Genomic DNA, 25145 nt, shown 5'->3' on the forward strand with positions numbered 1-25145 from the left:
GGTGTCCCTGTCCACTCAGGGATCCACAGAGGATTCTGACCTGGGCAGGGAGGCACAGACAACCCTGATCTTCTCAGGATAGACTGGGGTACTGTTGAGAGGTTTCTCTTTTCTCCACTGTGAAATGAAGGTGGCAGGTCAGGGTGGTTAGACCCACAGTGGAAGTCAAAGCTGATGTTGGGATGGTATCCATGGTGCCAACCCGGGGTGAAAGCAGGGCAGGAGTGGGGCCTGGGCTCAGGCAGAGAGGGCAGGAGACTGTCAGCTCAGCACTTTCTCTGCATTTCAGGTCTCGCACGAGTTTGCCATCAATTTCAACCCCACCAACCCCTTCTGCTTAGGTGAGTTCAGCCCACCTGCCTCTGCTCTGGGCTTACACTGACCTGGCCAGTTCCCTGGGCGTGGGGACATGGGAAAGGGAAGAGCGTGCTTCTGTCTACTTTCTCCCCTCCCTTCTGCTTAACACTTACTCAAAATGATAGGCGGGGAAGAACAGGAGTTTGGAGCCAGACAGTCCTGGGTTCAAGGCCCTTTCCTGACTGTGTGATCTGGGGGAGGTCACCGCTCCTCTCTGGGGTTCTGCCTGTTCACCAGCTCCAGGGACATATGATACTTGCTTAGCTCACCTCAAGGGGTGGTCAGGCGAGAATGACGGGAAGCCCTGTGGAGCTGGGAGGTGATGGGGGCTGCACCAGCACCCCTCACCCCTCTACCTCACCTTTCCTGCCTCTCTGTAAGGAGGGGAGGGGCGAAAGGTGGTCCCACCCCCACCCCAGTCCTGCTGCTTGGTTGCCAATAAGGACTGAGGGCTGCCTGAGGCTGATGGGAGGTAGCGGAGGTGACTGGAAGTAGGAGTGGAGTGCTGCCCTGGCTCCACGCCTAAGTGGACCTGTGAGTGTCCTAGGAACAATTCAGACACTTGATTTGTAGGGCAACCTCCACCATCATGAGATAGTGGACAGGCCCCTGCCCTGCTCTGGGCCTCCTTCTCCCCCTTCAGGATTGCCAGAGATTTAGCTCCGGTGGGAGACGTCTCCCTTCCCCTGGGATTCTCAAAGCTGGGCCAGGTTTGTGCTCAGAAGGGAAATGCATTAAGTCTGCAACTGGGGAGTGATATGGGACCCCAAAACCATGGGCACTGGTCACCTGGAGGAGCCCTGTGGCCTTGCTGGGGCTGCCTGGTTCGGAGCAGGGTCCAGAGACGTTTTGTCCTGGTTCACGCAGGCTGACTTTATCTCGATTTGAGGCTTTCTGGCAGGAGCCCAGCGCAGGGGGCATATTTCTTAGGCTCACAAGGCAGCTACTTAGAGAGAATGGTGCACAAGCATCTCACTTAATCCCCTAAGCACTTTAGCAGGTAGGGGCTCCCTGGGGTCTTCTGCAGCATCACTGTGGGGTTTGCCAGCCGCCCCCCCCCCCTTCTGTAAAGGGCCTGCTCGGTCTCCCTCCTTTGAACAGAGTAAGGTCTGTCTGTTCCACTGACAGCCAAGGAAACTGAGTGGTTTGCCCTCAGGTTCCACAGCTCAGAAGTGGCAAAGGCAGAATTTGAATTTGAACCCAGATCGGACTGCTGAAAGTTCAAAGTTGTTGGTTTTTTTCTTCCTCTCACCCTGTTCTCAGCGCTTCCGCTCTCCTGGGGCTGACTAAGGCCACAGTCGGGGGCACTTTGGTAGCCATGGGGCTGAGAAAGGGGTGCAGGGTGGGTGTGACGTCTGAGCCGTCAGTCACTGGGCTGACCCTGCCTCTTCTCCCCGAGGCAGGCGTGGATGGCATCGTCCAAGCATACTCAGCTTGTCTGCCACACATCCGCTTCTATGGTCCCACCAACTTCTCCCCCATCGTCAACCATGTGGCCCGGTTTGCCGCTCAGGCCACGCAGCAGCAGACAGCCACGGTGAGTAGCACCACAAGCGTGGGTGTGAGAGGGGTCAGGCCTAGCTGCCTGCGGTGCTGAAGTCCAAGGTCTGTCCTCTCTACACAACCCCTGACCCCATGAGTCTCAGGAGTAGGATTCTCTGCCTAGACAGTGAATAAGGATGACAGAAGATTCAATGCTTTTGAGTTGCGCTGGAGAAGAGTATTGTATATACCATGAATTGCCAAGAGAACAAACAGATCTGTCCTGGAGAGGGTGAAACCAGGTTGCTCCTTGGAAGCATGGATTTTGAAACAGCATCTCACATACTCTGGGCATGGTGGCAAGGAGGGACCAGTCCTTGGAGAAGGACATCATGCTTGGAAGGGTGGAGGGTCAGCACGGGAGAGGAAGACCCTGGATGAGATGGATTGACACAGTGACTGGGGCAATGGGTTCAGGTGTTTCTGAGACAGTAAAGTTGGCTAAGAACAGGGCATGGCTCAGAGCAATGAGCATTGCTCATTGGGTCGCTATGAGTCATAGTCGATTCAAAGGCTTGTAACAAGAAGACGGTAGGGTTAGCAGGACGGGGAGCAGTGTGGCTGAAGTCAGCAGTGGAAGGTGCTGTGGATGAGACAGTGTAACTACAATCAGCACGGGAGGATGGGGAGCTTTGGAAGGGGGCAGCGTGGCTGAGGGTCAGAAGAGGGCAGGGGGAGCTGTGGATGGAGGCAGAGTGGCCGAGGGTAAGGAGGGGTGGGGCGGCATTGCTCATCACTGCTGTAGGCCTGGTCCTGATTGTGAGTTCTGTCCTCTCCTATGAAACACGATGCGTAAAATCTCCCAGGGCAGGGTTGGGGCAGCCTGAAAGGGGCAGTGTAACTGGGAGAGAATTCTTATATAAAGTTCTGTCTTGTGGCATGGTGGAAGGCTGGTTAGAGGAGACAGAGAGAGAGAGAGAGAGAGAGAGAGACATAGGTTTTTCAATGGAAACTTTGGATGTCAGCTCAATAACATGGGAAAACCTGCCTTTTTGTTTAATGAGGAAAAACACAGGGTAGGAACAGGTGACAGGGTAGTATAAAGGCATGCTTTCTCACCAGCTACCCTGAGAAGGGGTAGGGGTGAGGTGCTGGACTTGGGCAGGAGATGTGGTCTTGCCGGCTGTGGACCTAGGTCTGGAATGGGGTGTTGACTCTAGGGAGATGAAGAAAGATGTCTGTGTTCTGGGGAACTTCCGGTCCTCAGTGGAAAGAACCCTGGCCCTTTCTTTGAAGCCAAAGGACACTGAATGCTCAGGCTGTCTGCACCACATCCACTGTTTCTCAGCCTGCTCCCCATGGTCCAAGGCATTCTCCTCCTGCTGGTTCCCACTTCAGGAAGTTCCTGCAGCCACCCCAGCTCTGTCACTGACCTCAGCTGCGTGAGGGATTCAGGGCCTCTTTTCAGCCCCTCCTTCTCTGATGTCCAAAGATAGCCACTTCTCTGCTCCCACCTTTTACATTATCCCTGTCTCCAGAACCCCGAAGGTGACAGGGTAGGCTACCTGATGGTTCATTCACAAGCTCTGGAGTCTCTTCCACCTGGTTCAGATGCAAGCACCCCGACGTCCTGGAGCAGAATGGGAGCCAAGTGTTTCCAAGGTTCTAACTGCCGTGGCAGCATGAGGAGCTTAAGCTCTGAGCCTGCTTCCTTCCCCGTCCACTGGGAATTGTGGAAACACTGGCCACTTTCTTTCTTTTACTATTTTGTATGTCTGTGCCGTCGAATTGGATCTGACTGGCACAGGAGGAGATTGCCCCTCCTTCTCCAGCAGAGCATCTGGTGGATTTGAACTGCACACCTCTGGGATTGCAGTGAGTGTCCACTTTCAAAGGCACTGGGGCGGGGTGGGGGTGAATTCACCCGGGCAGGCACGTAAACGGCTCTGTGCCATGCCTGTCCCCCAGTTAACGTGGGCTGTTGATTCTGGAGGTGCCCCTCGGGCCGGCAATTGGTGGTGCCACCGAATGCATTAGGACCAAGGCAAATGGGACTAATGTGTGGGTTATGGATGTGATGCTTTTGTGCAGCTCCTCTTTGGGGAACTCATAAGTCTCCACCCTCACTGTCCCCAGATACACATTCACAAAGAAGAACTAGAAGGCAGATGGCAAAAAGCATCTCTAGGGGTGCCCGCAGGCTCCTGCTCCCTCACTTGAGTGGACTGCTGCCGGGCACCCGGGAGACCACGAGGAACGGGAGGCAGGCACCTTCGGGGTTCAGTCTAGCGGGAGCCAGCACAGCTGTGATGCACCACGGCTAAGTTTAGGGTGAAGGGGATCCAGGATCATAAAGGCAGGCACCTAACGTAACCTTAGCTAGCAGCCGAAAGGTTGGAGGTTCTGACCCACCCTCTCTGCAGGGGAAAGGCCTGGCAATTTGCTCCCATGGAAACCCCGATGGGGCCATTATGCGCTGTCCCATGGAGACAGGAGGAGTCATAAAGCAAAATCAATAGCACCGGACAGCAACAGTAGAGACGGAGGAGCCACAGATAGCTTCTTGGCAAAGGCACAGCCAAGCAGAGACTGCAAGTTTGCTAAGAGCTTGCCTTACAGAGAGGGTGAGGGGGTGTGCCAGATTAACATGCGCAAAGTCCAGGAGGCACAATGTGTGCAGCTAACTGAAGGAAGGAGAGTGGCCCTTGCTGGCCAGTCTGTGTGAATTTATAGTGAGCTGTGGCTCTTGCTGGCCAGTCTATGCTAATATATAGTGACCCCTATAGAATTAACTGCCCCAGAGCGTTTCCAAGGTTGTAATCACAGTGGCAGTGCATTGCCACTCTCTAGAGCAGCTGGTGGGTTTGAACTGCCAACCTTTCTGTTAGTAGCCAAGTGCCACCAAGGCTTCTTCAAGTGGGAGCAGGTTAAGGAAAGGTAGACAGGGTTCCATGCGGCCTCGGAGGCCATTGAGGAATCTGAGTTTTCTCTGAGGGGTGGTGGGAAGGCAGTGCCTGGCTCAGGTGAGGCCGGCTGGCATCCATACTTCCCTCTGAGCACGGCCGATTGCTGGGTGGCCTCCTGGAAGTCAGGTGTCCCAGTAGGAATCCCCCCTACAACCCTGCCATCCTCAAGGCCCTTCACAGCTTTTCTGAAACAAGCCAGGAAGTACGCCACTGCCCTAGACACTGCCTGGAACTGTTGTGGAGTCAATGGCTTAGAAATTAAGTGCCTTAGAGGAAGCCCTAGAAATCGGAAGAATCTCTGGTTAAAGGCAAGAGGTACTGTACCTTGGAAAGAATTTGGGAGTTTGGGTGTGGGGTCCAATCTGACGGTGATCGGCCTGTGTCCCTGGATCACTGACTGTGGGGTGCAGAAAAGGTGCCCTGGAGAGCACACAGGATGTGGGGTGAGTGGGTACCCCAAGGAGCCCTCCTGAGAGATGATTACTGAGAAGAACAGAGTTCAGGCGGCGCCTAGGAAGATGGGCCATGAGGAAAGATGGGGAGTTGTGGTTATGAGCAGTATGTCCAGTAAAAGGAATAGAAACCGGGAAGGCATGGAGGTGGGAAAGCCCAGGGTTGGCAGATCAGGACTATGTCAGGGGCTGCGGACTCTGAGATGCCTTTCCGCCCAGCCCACCCCGTCGTGCCTTTACTTCCCTTCTACGGCCTCCCTTCTGAACTGTTGGGTGGAAGGGAGGACCCTGGGGTTGGAAAAAGCTTCGAGGCTTCCAGACGCCTCATTAAGGCTGGGCTGAGCACGAAGCCCAGGAAATGTCAGTGGCACTTCTTCCTCCAAGGCTGGTCTAGGCTGCTGGCCCTCAGGCCCTGCTGGGCAGAAACCGGGGCCAGGTAACTGGGTGTGGGCATCGTGGAGGGCTCTGAGGTTGAAGTCCAGCACAGTGGCTCTGCTGGTGGAGTGAGAGCAGCCAGGAGAGGGGAGAGCTTCTCCCTGCCAGGCCCCACTGTTGGGGAGACACTAGAGCCACTGATGACTTGGGAGAGTGGAATGTTGGAGAGAACCGGCTTCAGAGTCAGCCAGGTCTGTGCTCTGACCGCCCGGCCTTCGTCACTCCACTTCTCCGAGTCTGTGTCTCTGAAGCAGGACTCAAAATGTATGGTGACAGGTAGCGTCCGTGTTACCCTGTCTTGGCACCCAACGTCTTGCAGGACCCCAGGCCTGGCTGCCTCTCCTTCCTGGGAAAGTGGCCATGGGGCTAAGAAATGCACTCGGGCCTCCAGAATGGACATGGGAGAGTCACAGGGCTTTGCCAGGAGGACAGGGGCACATGCATGTGCTGAAAAGGCAGGGAAACAAGGCCCACCCTGCCAGCGACTGTGGGGAATATGAGATCAAGGCCATTCTTGCCTTTCCTCATTGCCAGGCCTCTTCTTACCCTTTCTCCTGCCAGCCTAGGTGCCCAGAAATACAGTCCTGGACTATTTCTGGTGAGGTGGTGGTAGTGGGTCTCTTAATGGAAGGAGTGCTGGAAAGATAATGGAACATTGTGAGGCTCATGGGGCCCCCCCTCACCTCAGGGATCGGAGTTTGTCACCAGTTGCCTTCCACTGAGGGTTCAGGCTGCCATCACCATGGCAATAGGTAACCCCAGTCAAGGACCGACCTTTTAAAGCACAGAGCAGGAGCTGGGCCGCTACGGGAGCCAGGGCTTCACATGGCAGTGCTGTCCCTCCACGGGGAGCTCACCTGGCTGAGTTACTCCCCTTTATGCTTAGGGAATAGGTGAGGAAGTGGGGCTCCCTGGCGAGCAGATGGCTTTGGGAGTAAGAAGGTGGCCTTCTATCAGCTTCTATAGCTCCATCTGGGCCCTCATTTCCTGAGCATCAAAATGGTGAAAGCTTCAAACAGAGAAGTTTAGGACCACAAAATAGATATACCCAAATTTACTTTATGGGTGGGATAAACAGAATTCCCCCTCAAAAGGGCAGAGCTGAGTTAAAAGTCAAGACTTAGCGACTTGGAGTCCCAGGGCCCTTCCCACAAGACAGTGGGGCCAGCTTTCCGGAGCTTCATTCATTCACTTCCCGCCTTCACAGTTTACATGACATCCACAACTCACCCACACCAATTATTTTTTTACTTAAATAGATTTTACAGAGGAAACTTTCTATCTCGCTGCAAATGAGAAGTCAGTGTTACCGGCCATAAATATTTTAAAAACCCTCCAAAATAGAGGGTAACAGTAAAAGTAAACACAACAGAATCTGTAAGATGGTAGAAGTGAGGTTGGAGGAAGTTGTCTTCTAAAGCCCTGAGCTGCCTGCCTGCTGCTGTCTTTGTGAGAAAGAAAGGCGGAAGAGGGCCGAAGGCACCTCAGTGCCAAATGAGGACTTCCTAGGACTGGAAGTCATTCCATAGTACTGCTCCCGCTGCCCCTGGTATATCATCCCACATCTGCTTGGTTACCTGCAGAGTACTGTGTTCCTAGACATAATGTCAGAGCCCCTGCAGAGTGTCCTAGGCTAGGTCGGGTCCCAGGCCCCAGGTTCATGCCCAGGTACCATAGAGAAAGGGCAGTTGGTGTCAAGCACCCAGGATGCATCCTTCTCCTTCAGCAGTGGGCCTGCCTGTCAGGAGGCCGCCAGCGTTGAGTAAACTGCTGCCGCAGGTTAGCACGTTACCTCTGTGCGCTGGATGTAACAGCTCCCACTTTGCAGATGAAAGAAATGGAGGGCCAGGCAGTTGAATGGGTTACCCAGAGTCGCACAGTGAGGTCATTAGCACAGGCGGGTCCTGAGTCCACACTGGAGCCCTGGGCTTCCAGGTTCCAGAGGAATCTATGATGACCGCCAGAGAAGGGGGAGATGTGTGCTCCCAGCTGTGACCAGGGCAATGCTGGAACAGATGAAAGGCCTACAAGAGCAGGTTGTCGGAGGAGGTGGCCTGGCTGGGATTTGACTGAAACCTAGAGAGGGCAGGGGAGCAGCTCTGCTTTCCTTCCTGGTGGTCAGAGAGGTTTAAAGAGGGATGGAGGGGGGAGGGGAGGGACACAGTGACGTCAGGGCCCTGCTGGTATGCCCACGTGAACCTTCTTACAGCAATACTTCATCCTCCTCATCATCACGGACGGTGTCATCAGTGACATGGAGGAGACCAGGCACGCTGTGGTGCAGGCTTCCAAGCTGCCCATGTCCATCATCATCGTGGGTGTGGGCAATGCCGACTTTGCGGCCATGGAGTTCCTGGACGGGGACAGCCGCACGCTGCGCTCCCACACGGGTGAGGAGGCGGCCCGGGACATTGTGCAGTTTGTGCCCTTCCGTGAGTTCCGCAATGTGAGTACGGGCCAGGGTGGGCAAGGGGACAGGAGGTCAGGGCCAGGGGAACGGGGCCAGGATGGGCAAGGGGGCAGGGGGCAGGGTGGGCAAGGGGACAGGGGGCAGGGGCCAGGATGGGCAAGGGGGCAGAGTGGGCAAGAGGGTAGGAAGTCAGGGGCAGGGGGCAGGGGGCTAGGACCAGGGCCAGGATGGGCAAGGGAGCAGGGGACCAGGGGTTAGGCACAGGGAGGGATTCATGGCAGAGATAAGACTCTCCCCACCAGAGATGACAGGCAAGGATAGAAGTCTTGGGGTGATATGCCCCACTTCCAGGCCTTTTCCCCAGCTCTCTGGCCACACTCACTGAGGCCTGTGGGCCCCCAGCAGTGGCACCTGGGGGCCAGTGTGCTCATGAACATATGCCTTAACAATAGGGCAGGACTTCTGGGAGGGAGGGTGTGACCCCTGACAGCTTCTGAAATGTTATCCAGCTGGGTGGAGCACATTCCAGCAGGAGGAGGCATGAGGGTACCTTACTTACTGATGACAACCTCAGGGTGGCCTTCTCTCCTGAAGACCACTGTGTCTTAACTTTATATGAGGAACTAGTGACCTCCACAATGTGGCTCTGTTGCTATATGCAGTTGACCCAGGTCTGCCCTGGGCTGGGGTCACTGGTTACTGGCCTGGCTCAGCCTCCGTTGAAGAGCCCCAGACACCACTCCTGTTTGACCAGCCTGGGACTAACCCTTAAGAGTCCAGAGGTGCGGTCTTGGGCAAGCCCCTGACCACCCAGCCTTTGTCCATCATCATCGTGGGCGTGGGTACAGATTCTGTCTCTGGCTCAGATTTTGGGAGTCAGTCCTAGTAAGAAGTGACCCGTTGTTTGGTACCCAGTGGTCCTCAGAGATGGGCCCCGTGCCCTGCTGGGTGTATCTCTGGTGACATGATCAAGAGGATTGCTCCTTCGTGCACAGAGCATGTGCTATGCAGCTCCACACCGTCACCCATCACGGGAGAGGGTGCTCAGTTAAATGTCTGTCAGAAGTGTGGGCTGTGCAGCTCGCCTCTGCTGTCTTTCCTTAAAAAGCCTCCCACAGATAAATCCATCGACAGTGTTACTCTCAGGCTTCTCAGTTGCTCAAAGGAAGTGTCAACACTAAGCTGCATTAAGACATTACTAATGGTGGGGTTCCAGGTATGGACTGGGGTGAGGAATGGAGGTTTTCAACAGCGTGCCTCTTAGTCTTAAGATACCTTCAGTAGGAGCTTGCTGGGCTCAAGGTCTCACAATAGAGAAAAGTTCCAACTGTTAATCCTCCTCCTCTTCCTTCTCTACTCCACGTCACTCCTGCAGGCAGCAAAGGAGACCTTGGCCAAAGCTGTACTGGCAGAGCTGCCCCAACAAGTTGTGCAGTATTTCAAGCATAAAAACCTGCCCCCCACCAACCCGGAGCGCGCCTGAGTGCCAGCCGCACCTAGCAGCATGCCGCCTCAGCCAGCCAGCCTCCCTCCCCCGAGAACATGCACGCTCACCCTGCTTTCTGTGAGTGGCCTTTTTAAAAAAAAAACAAACTCAACACCCACAAACCCAACAAGACAAAACACAACAACCCAAGCATCTCTGGTCTTTGTTTGCTTTTTTGTTTTACAACTGGACTTCCGGCCCTGACTTCCCCCAGCCCAGCTGGGCTCCCAGTCGACTGATGCTGCTTCCGGTCAGGCTGGCTTCCCTATCCCCTTCCTCCTCCGCCAAGTATTGAATGTACTTTGTATAATTTTTGTGGAATTGTTGTTATTAAAGAGAATAAAATTTTTACAATCCTAGCTGGCTTTTCCCAAGTGACTGACTGCTCATTCCAAAAGGTTGGTCTCTCCTGGTGTCCACATCTAAAGTCTGCATCTTATTTCCTGCCCTGATTTTTTAATGGTGTGGCCAGGTTCTGTTATACTCAGGATAGTAAAAGAATTTCATGTCCCTGCATCTGGCCTTCCTCAGCTGGGACCCATTCATCTGAGGAAGACCAGCAAAGAAAATTCTTTTAGCCCCAGACAGCCTGAGAGGGGACATTGGGAACACGTATTCCACAAAGACCTTCACGGAAGGTAGCACCCTGTACATCCCCCATTGAAATGCACTGTGCCTCACTGACGTAGGTCTCCTGAGTCCCTGCAAAGCTCACCCCAGTGTTTCTGGGGGACCCCACATGCTGGTCCTGGCCATGTCTATATTGTCTTGTTTTTCTTCCTCTGTTTTGTCTTGTTTTCTCCCAAAGGGCAGCAATTGCTGCAACTATTCCACATCATCTCCCAGCCAGTGGGGTGTTAGTAGTCTGTAGTGTGTAGAAGCCTCTTTGGCCTTGGGATCCCAGCAGTGCTATTTTGGCCCCACATTTCCCAAGGCCCCGCCGACAGCATTCACTGCTTCCACCACATCTCCCTCTCGAGGTGCTAGTGCAGTGCCACACAATCAGCCAGAAGACCAGTCTGAAACACCAGCATCCTCCTCCCTTCCACACACTCACTCTCACCCACCTGCCCCTTGCAGAAGCAGTCAGGCCATGGGGCTTCTGTGTGAACACCACCACCTGACATTTCTATAAAGAACTGGGTTCGTGGAACTGCATTAAGTGCTTTATATGCCTGTCCATAGCCATTAAAATTCAGGAGGGTATGTAGTGGTAAGAATATGGCAACCCCCCCCCACCCCTGAACTCCCAGTGAGGCCAAATTACTCTGAAACAAAAGGCCACATCTGGGATATGATCTTGTACATGGATGGCATGCTAAAACTGAACTAGGAGAATGACTCCACCAGTGAGGCCTGGGCACTGGCATTTAAGAATTTCTTTGGCACCACACAAAGACATTAAAGCATAGCATTAAAGGCTTAAATTTAAATTCTGGTTTGGTTACCCAATTTTCAAGCGCTGTTAAGTCACTGAGCCACTAAGAATTCGGTTTCCTCTACAAAATGTACAGAAGGGCTATTTTCCAGGACTTCAGAAGGAAAACACAAATGTTCACACTCTTGTTATATGTGTTGAGTCCGAACTGACCCGTAGGTGCTTTTAGAGGCACTTAGTTGCATGGGGGAGATTGCCCATCCTCTCATGGAGCAGCTTGTGGATTCGAACCATGTGCCTTCAGGATTGCAGTGTAGGCCACCAGCGCTTCCTCAAGTTCACACTAATAGTCAATAAATGTTCCCAAGCAGTGCTTGGCCCTTACACAGCATGCCCTCTGTATTCTGTGAATTAAAGCAGCAAATTGGCAGAAGAACTGAAGCCTGGGGAGGAGAGTCGTCTTTCTAGGTTTTCTTGTCTCTTCTGCAAAACTCCCAACACTTAAGTCACATTCTGCCTGATGTGGCTGTAAATCCAAACTTCACTCCCAGCCCAGTCGGGTAGGGGAGCAGAATCCCAGCCTCAGAAGTGTCATGGAAGCATGAATATGTGACAGCTGTGTTCAGCCTGTGACTACAGAACTTGCCAAGATTCTTGCCTCCCACTGAGCAGGACTCGAATTCCACACTGCTCTGCTCAAGTGGGCTGGCACATCAGGAAATCCGGAAAACAGCCAGGTCCACGGGATTATGCACTGCCACTAAGTGCTCCTGTTTGTTTTTCTGGAGGAGCTTAAGACAACAGCTGAGCCACATGCCGGTGGCTAGGACGCATGAGCCAAGGAATGGGGTGTGAAGAACCAATTCACGTTTAGCTAAATGGAGAGCATGCAGCAAAGGCTGGTGCCTGGAAACCGACGACCAAATCTGACCCTTCTGCATGCCAGGGTTCTCACAGCAAGTGACCAATGCAAGTAGGACTCCTTAAGCCGCACCGTGGAAAGCTCCAGGGGTAGGGACTTCTGTTTTATTGGTGTAACCCTTACTGAAGCTGTCTCTGGTCTGCAGGGAGTGCACGTCCTCTTCACTCTCCGCCAACAAGCTTGTGTCATCTGCTTAACAGGCTGTTAATGAGTCTTCAATCTTGATGTCACATTCTTCTTCACAAGAATCCAGCTTCGCAAAATTATTTGCTCACCACTAGACCAACGGTGGCCTCCTGGTAAGAAAGTACATTGCAATCCCAAAAGCACATGCTTCAAACCAGCTGCTCTGTGGGAGAATGATGGACAGTCTCCTTCCGTGCAATTAACTGCCTCTGAAAACACGCTGGAGGGTCAGCTATGGGTCGGTTCTGACACAACGGTACACAACAACAACAGACCAACAGACAATATCATGATAGATGAACAAACACTGAAGTCAGTTGTCAACAATTTCATTTTACTTGGATCCATAATCAATACCCTTGATAGGAGCAGTCAAGAATTTGAGACGTGCTGCATTGAGGAAATATGCTATCCAGAGTTCTAAAGAGCAAGGATGTCACTTTAAAGATTAAGGGGCACCTGATCCAAGCCTTGGAATTTTTCAGTCACCTCCTATGCATCTACAAGTCAGACTAGTGAATAAGGAAGACCAAAGAATCAATGCCTTTGAATTATAGTGTTGGTGAGGAGTATTGAAGAGGCCATGGACTGCCAACAGAACAAACGAATCTTGGACGAAGTGCAACCAGGGTGCTCCTTAGATGCAAGGCTGGTGAAACGTCATCTCACCGACTCTGGGCATATTTTCAGAAGGAACCAGTGTTTCAGGGGAGACAGCATGTTGGGGAAGGTCGAGGCGAAGGAGCGGAAGGCCTTCAAGGAGGGGCTGACACAGTGACGGCCACAATGGTTTTAGGCACGACAGACTGTGAGGATGGTTCAGGATAGGGCAGGGCTCCTGTCTTTGTTCACAGGGTCACTGAGTCCTACTCAACTCGGCAGCACATAACAACAAGGGAGTTTCTGGACCTCGCATCTAGAAACAGAATGAGGACTAATTCCAGTCAGCATAGCTGCCATTTACCTCCAGACACTACATCAAGGGTTAGAGTTTAGGTGCTCTGGTGGCAGGCTGCACCGTTAACCACAAGGGCACACATCTCTGGTGGTCTATGTCCACCACTGACTCCATGGAAGAAATGTGGCAGTCCCCTCCTGTCAAGATTTACCACCCTGGAAACTTGCAGGGTCACTGTGGGTCTGAACCTATGGTCCAAGTTACCTTTACCTCACGAGGAAGCAGGTGTTGTTATTATTCCCATCTCCTGAGTAAGAAACTGAGGCCCAGTGACGTCAAGGACTTTGCTCAAAGAATACAGCAAGTAAATATCTGGCATCAAGCTCACACCCACTATGCTTAATCCCCAGACTGTAGAACTGGGCTGAGTTCCTGAGAAGGAGAAGCAAAAGCAGTGAAAAGGTCTTAGGAGGGAAGATTTTTCTCTCTTGGGTGGAAAGGAAGTCCTAAGAAATTCTAAACCGATGACGAGTCAAAGAAATGAAGATGCAAGGGACTTGCATAGGAGTACCTCATTAAAGGTTCCTGATTCCCAGTCTAGAATGTTTGGGGTGGGGGGGGAGCTAAAAATCCTCCACTCTCTGGACTTGGGAAAACAACTTCCTCTCCTTCCGAGCCCTGGAGACCAGAGAAGGCACACATGAAAAGCCAGCCAGTCAGCTATCTGGGGCTGGTCTTGTCCATGATTCTGTTTTTAATGGAGAGAAAACTGGATGCTGTGAATGCCATGCTCCTTCTTCTCGCCCAAGCCTGGTAGATGCCAGGACCAAAGATGGCTAGAAGTGGCTCAAAGTCACAGATGATGCAATCTGGATACCCAACCCCAAGGAGAACTGGCAACCGGATTCTTTAAACACTGGTTTTCTCTCTATTATGATTCAAGAGTTGAAAGAATACACCAGCTCAAAAGAATCTTAAGTAGGTTTAAAGAAACTCATCCCAAACTTGATTTTATTCTGTTTTTCCTAGTTATAAAATGCAGTTATTTATTAAGGTGCAAGTGCTGTGTTTCTGCCTCCATCTAGCCTTGATCTATTGTTTCCTTTGAACTACAAGGTGTATATGGAATGCTTCCCTGGGTGCTCGGTCTCTCTGTTAGAGGGCACATCTTGCTTTCCTGTTAATGGTTCCTACAGAAACCATGTCTCTGTTCCAGTACTTTAATGGATAAAACAGAATACTGTAAATGTACCAGAGATTTTCAACCTCTTCCCAAGACACCAAGAAAAGAAATACCAACTTTCTCAACACAATCTAGAAGATTCCAGAGATGGAGACAGATAAAGGAAAAGCAAGATGTTGCTGCTTTTCCAATAAAGGAAAAGCAAGATTTTGTTCTCTGACAGGTGTATTAGTTTTCAAGTTAATGTATGTTTTTAATCCCTGCAGCCTCATATCATCAACTTCATCCAATATTAACAGTGGTCACAAGGTACAGTAATGGCTCTTAAAAAAAGTCAAACCACAGAATGACTTCTGATGACTTGCTCTCCCTTCTGAAATGATCTGAGGTTGTGTTAGCATGTGCTATAATAACAGCACAATCTCAGGAAACAATGCAGCCGAGAAGCAGAAAAGACCTCCGCAGTTTCCCCTAACCATTTTATTAGGCTGCGACTGACATGCCTCTGACAGTCAGGAGTGACAGCACTGAGCAGCTCTGAAAAGGAGGAAGAATTCACAAGGCATCAGGGAGAAGGAAGTCAGCAGCTGCCAGTGGGCACCGGAATGGCACTGCCTTGGAAGAGGGAAAGGAGTAGTCTGGATGAGATCCAGGGACCTCGCTGCCCACGTTAAAACTGAGTAGCGAGCTTCTCTGCCTGCCAGCATCACAGTGTCAACACATTCTGCGTGTGTGTCTCTCCGTCTTATACTGAAGGAAGCTGAAATAATTGATGTTGAAACCCTGGGAAGGAAAAACTAGTCCAGGTTCATTTTCCTGGGTAGTAGGAATCTCCAGTTATGCGTTTAAGTCCATGTCTAATTGTGTCCTACAAATCTCCATACCATCTAGCTTCATCCTCCCTGGAGGACCAAATAAAGAGGGGGAACAGTACCTCTAGGTCTTTGTTATTCACAGCCTCAGAGCGATCCTGTTGGGGACACCAACGAACAGCAATCAAGAACAGATGAGATCAGGGAAGCACTTTCAGCCTAGAAATAGCTTCATCCATAGTTAGTTAAAAGTCCCAACTGTAATATGTACCAAAGAGAGGAGAATCTCAACAAAGTCTGGAGTACAGACAGAACTCCAGATGTCTCCCACTGGATTTCAATATTAGGATTTCAAGAATTGTCTTTAATAAGTCTTCTTGGAACATGAACATATCTATCAACAGTTCTGACTTATGGCCATGACTCAATAGGGCCTTTATTTTTTTTTTTTAACTAAAGTTTAGAATCTTAAATTGTTTATTGAAAACAAAACCCAAACAATTTGCCAGAGTAAGGGTATGCGGGAAAGACGGAGGCTGTCTGTGTTTATCAGGCCTTCTCTGTTAGTGGGCATACATAGAATTCGATGCAGAGAGAGGGCAGACGGCCAACAGTGAGGGGAGATGTCAGACCGAAGGAAGAGCATTAAGACGCTCCCTGCAGATAGAGTTCATCATCTTTACTTAGTCATACAACATCAAGAATTGCTTAGTTTCTGGGGAGTGTCCCATTTCACCCCCGAGGCCAGTTTTCCCCCCAGCATGCTCGACAATGGCAATGCCTCCAAACAACATCTTCGCCTGTAATCAAATGTGTCAACAGTACCTGCACAATAACGCTTACTGTTTTTGTGCTGTTTGGAAAGAAAAAACAAAAACGCAAGAGAACAATGAGACCTACACCCCCAGCAAGCCAGCGGAGCCCCTGCTTCCAGGGCACTGTTAGTGGTCCCGGCCAAGCCTGCTCCTCACGCTATGGGTTCACGGAAGGAAGAGGCGGTGGGACAGGTGTGGTCATCTGCACTGGACAGAGAGAAATCAAACACAACTGTGGGCCCCAAGTGGATTCTGGCACATTCTTTGGTTAGGTTAGTGATGTCACGGTACGCACAGCAAGCAGGCAGAGGAGGTTTTTTGGAGGGAGTCAATGCCTCTCGGCAGAATCAACTGTCCAATCTACTCCTAGGGAGGAGGGCCGTGTGGTCAGGACTCCCAGCTAGGGGGCCTCAAGGAAGGTGTTGGTTCGAAAAATAGAGGAGACGATCTTCCCCGTGGCGTTGATGGTGCCTTCGCTGTCTGAGCTGGACTCTGAGTCACTGCTCCCCGAGTAGGCGCCCAGGCCTGGGAGAATGCCAATACAGACGGCAGCGGAGGGGCAGTGGATGGAGGGGCCGCTCAAAGAAGTGCTTCCAAGAGACATACACGAGGAGGTTTCTGAAAAAAAGGAGGAAAGCTTTTTATAGCACCCTCACCTTTTCAAAGTGTGTGTGTTATATTTACCATACGCCTAGCCCTGTGCTCATAGACGCTTCACAACTACCTTACGCAGTCATTCTCATTGTATAGACTGGGGAACTGAGGGAGGAACTTGAAGAAGGGCTATGTCTCGCTCGAGGGGAAGAGGCACAACCAGGCTTACACCAACGTCCACCGCACTCTCCTCCTTCATTTCTCACAAGGACGGCAAACCACCCTGGAGTGCTGTCTTTCAGTCTGACTTTCCTGTACCTGAAACCGGTCACCGGACTACAAACGGGATGCATATCTAGCCCCTCTCTTGGGTCACACCAGAGCAAGAAACACAGTGAAATACAAGGACTCCCACAGGTTCTCAACCATGGGGACAAAGCTGTATTAAGAGAGATGTTGTGAGCAAACAATCCTATTCTACTCAATTCTCTGGTGGCACATTACACCATTCCAGATCTACTGACCAACACGCCAGCTAGCCCGGGGTAACCCCATCGTCAGCCTGCTGCCCTAAAGACAGAAACCCTTCATCTAGAAAGCAGAGAACTCACAAATTTAGGTAAAGTTTAGAAGTCTACGCTGCCCCTTTTCTTCCCTCATGTTTACAGCCTCACTGAATCATTACCAACCTGAAGTGGTAGGTAATACTCTCATTTTACTGATGAAGAAGGTTAAATGTTTTGGCTAAAGTTACACGCCATTTACAAGCAGAAAATGTTACACTACATCTGACCGGTTACTTGGAAAGTGAATTTGTATTAAATGATTTAGCAAAATATACTATTTTGTCAAGTGCTTCAAAGGTGAATTTTAGGATCTATCTTCTATAGAAAAGAGGGTGACATCCAAAGTACATACAAGGGATTAGAGCTGGCCTGAGAGAAGGGATGGAAGCCAGCCACAAAAATGCAACCAATGCATCTGTACCACAGTGACATCTGCAGACTTTACGCCAGAAGGCCAACCCTCTCTATTATCAAGGAGGTTTCAAGGAAGAGAAGAGACTGCATTTCTGACAAATTTCAGAGCAGTGAATTGTCCAAAGAGAACAAAATGGTGCCCTCTGATCTCACTTACTTGGCAAAATTTTGTGCCAGCTTCTGCATCTGCAGGACCACAATGTCATACCAAATTAACAACAAAAATTGTTAATAAGGGAGAGTGGTTTTGAGATACACGCAGACGCATGACTAGAGAGTAGATGGGATCAATGCATGCATTCATTGGCTCTGCTCAGAGCTGGAGCCTAGAGCCTTTGGAGAGGATGCTGAACTCCCCTCCCTATTTTGTGAGGACCAAGGAGACAATCTTTCTACCGCTCAGGACAAGACTGATGCTTCAAGGTGCTTTATTCTGGTAAAGCCTTAGCTCCTGGCAAAGGAAGGGGAAGGGGGGGTTTGTCCTGCTTCTGCTGTTAACAGTTCAAGGGCAGGAGAGATTTATAACCAAAAAAAGAGGCAGGTCTGAAACATGAGTCCGAGGAATTTTAAGGAAGTCACAAAAGTTTTCTTTTACATTATATATTATTATACACATTATGTGTGTGTGTGTGTATTAAAGGTGTCTCATATGTTAATGAAAACTTAATTAAGTAGTCTTCCAGCTGAAACCTCTCTCTTAGGGCCTATTTGAATGCATTAATGTAAAAGAAAACTGGAAAACTAGCCGAAATGATCCTATAATGTATATAAAAAGGCAGAATAAGCAGAACACTCCCCCCCAAAAAGGAATGAAGCTGGAAAATTTTACTTATTTCAAAACTAACTACAAAGCTACAATAACTATGACTATGCAATATTGCATGAAGGTAGATACACAGATAAATATAATAAAAATGAGTTCAGAAAAAAAAGAAATGAGAGTTCAGAAATATTTTTCAATTACTGTACTATTTTAGGTGTGATAATGGCATTGCAATTATGTTTAAAAAACCAAGGAAAAACACAGCTTATTTTTAAGTGACATATACTAGAATCAAGCAATTTGACGCTGATGCCTAGAATATGCCTCAAAATATTACAGCTCGGGAGGTTAAAGCAAAATAAAATCGTGGCTGTGTCAGAAGGGAAGCCTGATGTGACCAAGGGTAAAGCACGTGGCTATCAGCTGCAAGCTCAGCCGTGCACACCCACCAACAGCCTGACAGGAGGAAGATTCGGGGGGCTGCTTCTGGAAATATCTACAGCCACAGAAACCCCACGAGGTGGTTCTCCTTTGCCCTTCAGGCTCCTAAGGAGTTGGAAGTGACTCGATGTTAGTACATTTTGTGGGTTTTAATATGTGTTAAAAATGGCTGGAAAAACAAGTGGTTCAGAACAGCCAAAAGTCAATGCTAAGGCTTCATTATAGGATTTTCTCTACATGTTGCGAAGGATCCATAATAAAATAGAATGTATTTTTAATTGCTTGTTAAATACACAGAAGAGCTCAGGATGGATTAATAAAAAAATATACAACACAGTCTCTAGAAGGAGAAATGGATGGGAGAAGATACGGGTAAAAAGGAAACCCTTCATTAAATGTTCTTTTAAAAAATTTAATAAAGCAAAAGAGTGTCTGCAGCTCACCATGACTGGCACTTAGTAGCTACATATTAAAAAGGACTTATTATTATTATGGAGGGAAAAATAAACATAAGCCATTTTATAGATGACCCACTGAGTTTAGCAAAGTCTCAACCTCCTCGGGGCTTGGGGATGAAATGGAAAACAGAGTCTTGACTTTCTTATCCCTGATCCAATCCCCAGGAATACTCACCTTCACTTATAACTTTGTGCCACTAAATAAAGAGGCAGATTTCATCACATAAAAGTAGCCCCAAAGAGAAGTGGACTCCTGAAGACTGCACCAAACCTCTCAATTCAATCCAATCCAAGCATCTGCAGGAGACCAGCATTCTACCTCCCACTGGTGGCAAGCCAGGTGAAATCAAGAGACTTGACATTTGGGGGAAGACAGAAGAGCCCTTTGTGAGCAGAGGTGATAGGAACAGGGCTTTGTAAGCACCCTGGGAGAGCACAGTTATTTATCAGTCCCACCAGCTTCTAACATATTACTTTGCAGGGCAGTGGGCATATTCTCGGGAATAAATCCTGTCTGGTGAATAAAAAGTTCGGTGAACTGAGCTTAGGCAGGCTTGCATTGGAGAAAGACAAAGCACTTATTCGTAAAGGCAATGCATTCTAGCCCTTTAGTTCATGTGTATCATGAGCAACAGTCAGGAACGAAAGCTGCCACCCACCTTGATTCTTGTCATCAGAGTCAGGGTCTGGTTTCAGCCTTTTCACACTATTGCCACTCTCTGAGCTATAACAAAAAAATAAACAAAAGAATCATCAGCAGGGTGATGTGAGCTTTGTGCAGTCTTGGGGATCAAAGCCTGGGAGCATGAGGAACTCTTACAACTATTTAGATAGGTCTTAGTCTCAGAGAGCTGGGATCAAGGGAGAAATTTTCATTTCAGGTTCCTAATCTCCTTTCAATTGTATTATTCATTATAAATACAACTTAACCCCTGATTAATCAAGAACTTCCTGTCTAAGTTTCTGATTTTGTGTTTTCCTTCTTTAACCTGAAGGAGCCTTCGTGGCACGGTGGACCCAACAGTCACTGTACTGGAGAAGCATGTGGCAGCTTGTGTCTGTAAAGATTACAACTATAGAAATCCTGTCATATATGGTCACTGTGTTCTTGGTGTTAAAGTGAGTGGTTGCTTTTTAATAGTTTTCTCACTATCCTTCATAATGTATACAGACTAGGGGTTTCTAGACTTTTAACAGGCATCAGACTCCCCATGGAACTTGAAAAATTAAATTCCCAGATCTCACACTAAACTCACTGAACCAGAGTAAGTGTGGCGTCTGGGAATCCACATTATTGGCAAACTCTCTGGCAATTCAAAGAAAAAAAATGCAAAAATTAGGAATTCTAAGCCTCGATGCCTTAATGAAGTACTCTGTTACATAAAGTAATGCGAAAGGATTAAAAATGTTATGTTAAATGTTAATACCCTAAAGGCATTATACATAGCTCATCAAGTAAGCCCTGGCAAATCACAGCTAATATTGAGCTCTTTATAGGTGATCAGGGAGCTCTGGTGGCCTAGTGGTAAGAAGCTGCACTGCAGTCCCAAAGGTATGCAGTTTGAATCGCCAGCAGCCATGGTGAAACATATGAGCTCTTTCTATAGGTGATCTGGGGACGAAGTAAGGGATATAGTTAGAAGCCCCATTCTGTTACCAGTAGGAGCAGTGCTCAAGAGCCCTTCCTTGGTGCAGCCCCGTGAAAACGACCCAGAGCTGAATGATGCTAAGACACTGGGCTCGGCATGAAAGCTTACGTAAAAACTTGAAAGGTATAATTCACAGCTTGGGTAACTAGCCCTTTACAGGCTATTATTGCCACTTCTCTGCTCTCCTGCTATTACCACGATGGCACGGCCACATGTAGACAGCGTTCCCAGGAACAGCTGCTGCAGAGGAACGGCATGCCAAACCACAAGACTGCATCGATATGCGCGCACTTAAAAATCACGTGACTTGTTGCCAATGTACCACACTGATTTCCCAAATAGACTGCACTTAAACTTATCTGCAGTTCATCCACTGTCTGTCTGGTTGGTCAAATTAAAACAATAAGATTTGGTCACTCTGGAGCCATTTTAGGATTTGGAAAGGGCGGGACAAGTGTAACGGAGACCTTACCAACACCTCTAGATCACAGCCACATGCCAATTAACCACACAGAGGCACCGCCAGCTCTTAACACGGTCACAGTGGCGGTGACTGAGACATGACACCGTGCTTTACAGCAGCTTCTCCCTATCTGGGATGTTCTTCTCTCCCTTGTCTTCATTTAAGTCCTGAGGTCCTACCGAAGCAACATCTCTTTCCTAACGCTTTTCCTAATCTCCCCAACATGAGCATACATACGTCCTCCTCCCTGCTCTCATTATACTCCATTCAAGTTCTTGACCTTGGATGGTTCTCAACCTCTGAAATTCTCAGACTCCTCAGCTGTAAAACAGGGATTATAAGAATCTGTACATCAGAGAACCATTATGAAGAATACAGGAGCTCACGCATGGGTAACAACACAATGCCTTAAACATGGCACGTATCGACTAATGATTAACCCATCATTCTCTTTAGGGAGCTCTGGTAAGCCTAGAGGGAAGGAGCTGCACGATCAGCCCAAACATAGGCAGTCTGAATGCCCCAGTCGCTCTATAGGAGAAAGATGGTCCGTTTCCTCATGAGCCTCTGAAAAACCTCTGGAGGGTCAGCTGAGTTGGTTGACTTGACAGCACACAACAACAATTATTATATTTATTGAATGATTGGTCAGAGAGACAATACAGAAGACACCAAATCTAGAAGGAGGAAAAGATACAAGGCCTCAAAAGGCCAATGAGATTTAGGATGACAGAAAGAGAATTGATGCCTTTGAGTTGTGGTGCTGGAGAAGAGTGTTGAATATATGCCATGGACTGCTAGGAGAACAAACAAGTTTGTCCTGGAGAGGGCGAAGCCAGAATGTTCCCTGGAGTCAAGGACTCTAAAGCTTCATCTGACCTACTTTGGCCATGTTTCAAGGAGGGACTCGTCCTTGGAGAGGGACATCATGTTTGGGAGAGTGGATAGGTGGCGCAGGAGAGGAAGACCCTCGATGAGATGGATCGATTCTGTGAGTGGTGTGGTAGGAATGAATGTGTTTGAGACAGCGAGGTTGGCACAGGATAGAACTGTGTTTAAAGCTCTTGTACATAGGGTCGCTATGGGTCGCAAACGACTCGATGGCACATAACAACAACCACCATTACAAGTGGTATTTCAAAGTCTGTTGCCTGGGTAAGCCACACTTCTAGACTGGGCCTACTGGATCTTGTCTGGCCCCCTTATCCCTGCCTCGATCTCAGATTTGGCTGTATCCTGAGTTATGCTGGCTCTGGGCTAGCTTCCCCCTTATTGGCCATGGGTCTTGAGGTTCTGAGTCACTGGACTACCTGAACGGTACAGCCCAGTTCAACTCAAGACTTCTGCACTCTTTCCACATCAGAACTTCACCTGATGAAGTTGTTTAGAATCAGAGAGCCATGATGGATGACTAAGACTGCTGTGTCCCCTAGCTGGATCCCCTTCCTATCATCTGGTAGTAATAGGGCAGCTGCCTGAGACCCTACTTCTTTATTCAATGGTACACAGGGAGGGGCAGAGAGAGGTTGAGCTAAGAGCAGGGGAAAGACAACAGCCACTGGGCGAGCTGTTAACAGCTGATACTGTTGTTTACTCTCTATGATTAAAAGTGCTTCAACCTCAAAAACAAAACCCAAACAAAAAAGTGGCATTTCAGCGTACGTGCAAGGTGATCTAAGTGTGTGCGTGCTCACTGACCTCTTGTGTTTCACTGCTCCTGCCAACAGTTTGGCCTGGGAGAACTTGCTCTTGGTTTCTACGGGTTTCGCAGCCAATTTCTTCTCCACTTCTTTTTTGCTTTCTGAAGAAATTCCAACCTTGTTGAGATTACTGTGAGCTACAGATTAAGGGTCAATAGGGGGCAAAGGTAAGTCAAGAAGAAAAAGATAAATAAAACCCACCGGCATACAACTTTTGTTGTTGCTGTCGTTAAATGCCATCAAGTCATAGACGACTCATAGCAACCCTATGAACGAAAGACCTGAACAACACTCGTACAACTTTCATCCTTTCTCCAGGGTTTCTGGAGGCAAGCTATTTCAGAAGTGGATGCCACTCCTGCTTCCAAGCTTGTTTTAATCTGGGAACTCCATCAAACACTGTCCACCATGGACAATAACCATTATCACATTTGACACATCAGTATCACAGTGTTCAACTTCACAACAACCACAAGGTCCAGCTTGAACAGATATTCACAACACACTAAACTCAGCCTACAGGCGTGGCCAAGCATTTCTGTATTTTAAAATTGCAGCACACTCAAATGCTGGTGGACTCTGGGCCAGAGACCCCCAATTCATCTGGCAAGTCCCCTCTGCTGATACTCATTTGGGACGAAAGCAAGCCATAAGAGCCCCAAGCGTTCCATACATGTCCCTCCTCAAGACACGAGAGGCCCATAACAACAACAACAACAGGCATATTTGCAGAATTTCCTAGTCTTCTGATATCCTGACTCTGGTACCACGTTGATCCAAGTAAGATGAATTCATTGACACTTTCAATCTTTTCTCCACCTACCTTGATGTTGCCTATCTGTCCAGTTGTGGTGTTAGTTTAAAAACTGGCTTTTCTAACCTTTAAGTTAGGCCCCTCTGGTATCCAGCTAACTTAGGGGCAGACACGTGGTCTTGCAAATCATCAACATCTATGGGAATAGGATAAGAGAGAATGCTTCACACCCTCAGCAGCAAGACTTGAGGGAAACTGAAACAAGATCCTGTTGAGAGTAAGACCCTGATGAGAGCAAGACCTTGGAGAAATGGTGAAGGAACTGTGGTATTGCTGTGGAGAAACTGTGGCAAGTTGTAATTAGAGGAGCCCTGAGACAAAGGCCACAGTTAAACGTTTTGCTCTTCTTTCCAGATGATTGAAGGAGAAGCTGATTTATAACTGTTCTGAGGCAAACCTTGCTGGATGACTATGAAAAGCGGAGGCTTCTTAAATTGTGTTGCTGAACTGAAATTAGGATGTTTACTAATGAAGGAATTGGGTTTTGCTGTTAAGATGGCTTAGGACTACTGGACTAAACCTGACCTTCATTGTGAGATATTCTGTGCCTCCCCCAACTCCCCAACCTAGTTCCCTAATAAACCCCTCTCTTGGTACCACAAAAAAAAAAAGTCACGAGAGGCCATGCAACACTTAGTCTACTTCACAAATGCTCCTTCTGTCCAGGACAAAAGAACATTTTGTGGAAGGTCTTTAATGATCATAAATGGTATTCACTTCTAGACGTCATGGAGCCGGATTCTTCCTCTGCTGGGGCAAAGGAATATCAGGACCACCTCAAGGTTTGTTAAAAATGAGGATGCCCTCTCCTTCCCCATCCCAATGAGCATCTCTACTGTCTTAGGGATTTATAGTTTTAATATTTCCTCAAGGGAATGCTAATGGAGGAACTTTCATGCATATACAACAGAAGAACCAAAAATCTATTTTTGTAGGTCTTTTGTAAAGCATCAATATTTTATGTTGATACCACCTCCTGGGCTCTCAAGGTTACTTGATTCTGTGCTGCCAGTCTCCTTTGCTTCTTTCTCTCACAATCGCTTAGGTAACAGTAAGTATCCTAACATGATTCCTTCTTTAACATCCAGGCGTCCTTTACTAGGGAGCTCTGGTGGCACAGTCCCTACAAGGTTCCAGTGCTAATGAAAAGGCTGAGTAGACACAGTACTCCTCCCATGATGTGCACCGCAAACCTCAATGGAAGGCCAGGTCTCTCTGAGTCAGAATTGCTCCAGTGGTAGAAGTTTGAAGGCTCTGGCGTTAGTTTTCTTTTTAGTTCTTGACTGGAACAACAGTGACATCTAGTGCCCAAGAAACCTAAGCAGCATACATTAATTATCAACCAAAAGGGGTGAAGGTGGGAAGGTCTATATGGTCTAGGCAAAGTTTTTCTTTGAACAGTGTTAGAAAACAGGGTCCCAGAATAAAGAAATTCTAATGCTGATCACTCTTCTGGCAACAATTCTGTTCTTATTTGCATCAGTTACTGTAAATATGAAAG

At 48.7% G+C, this 25145-nt stretch overlaps 2 protein-coding genes across 2 annotated transcripts in view; one reads left to right on the forward strand and one right to left on the reverse strand.

The window, feature by feature from the left end:
- Positions 1-9681, forward strand: part of CPNE2 (copine II) — a 37127-nt gene extending 27446 nt beyond the window's left edge. Inside the window, exons 12-15 of the mRNA XM_006897123.1 lie at positions 290-341; positions 1761-1894; positions 7902-8138; positions 9478-9681. Coding sequence (XP_006897185.1) covers positions 290-341; positions 1761-1894; positions 7902-8138; positions 9478-9585 — 531 coding nt within the window. The 3' untranslated portion in view covers positions 9586-9681. The remainder of the gene's footprint in view (positions 1-289; positions 342-1760; positions 1895-7901; positions 8139-9477) is intronic.
- Positions 9682-16028: 6347 nt separating this feature from the next.
- Positions 16029-25145, reverse strand: part of FAM192A (family with sequence similarity 192, member A) — a 14653-nt gene continuing 5536 nt past the window's right edge. Inside the window, exons 4-6 of the mRNA XM_006897124.1 lie at positions 22829-22962; positions 19678-19742; positions 16029-16400 (exon numbers count right to left, since the gene is read on the reverse strand). Of these exons, the coding sequence (XP_006897186.1) occupies positions 16183-16400; positions 19678-19742; positions 22829-22962 (417 nt within the window). The 3' untranslated portion in view covers positions 16029-16182. The remainder of the gene's footprint in view (positions 16401-19677; positions 19743-22828; positions 22963-25145) is intronic.

The sequence above is a fragment of the Elephantulus edwardii genome, unplaced genomic scaffold (assembly GCF_000299155.1).
Source record: "Elephantulus edwardii isolate Elephantulus edwardi_28Jun2011 unplaced genomic scaffold, EleEdw1.0 scaffold00201, whole genome shotgun sequence".
In the NCBI taxonomy this organism is placed as follows: domain Eukaryota; kingdom Metazoa; phylum Chordata; class Mammalia; order Macroscelidea; family Macroscelididae; genus Elephantulus; species Elephantulus edwardii.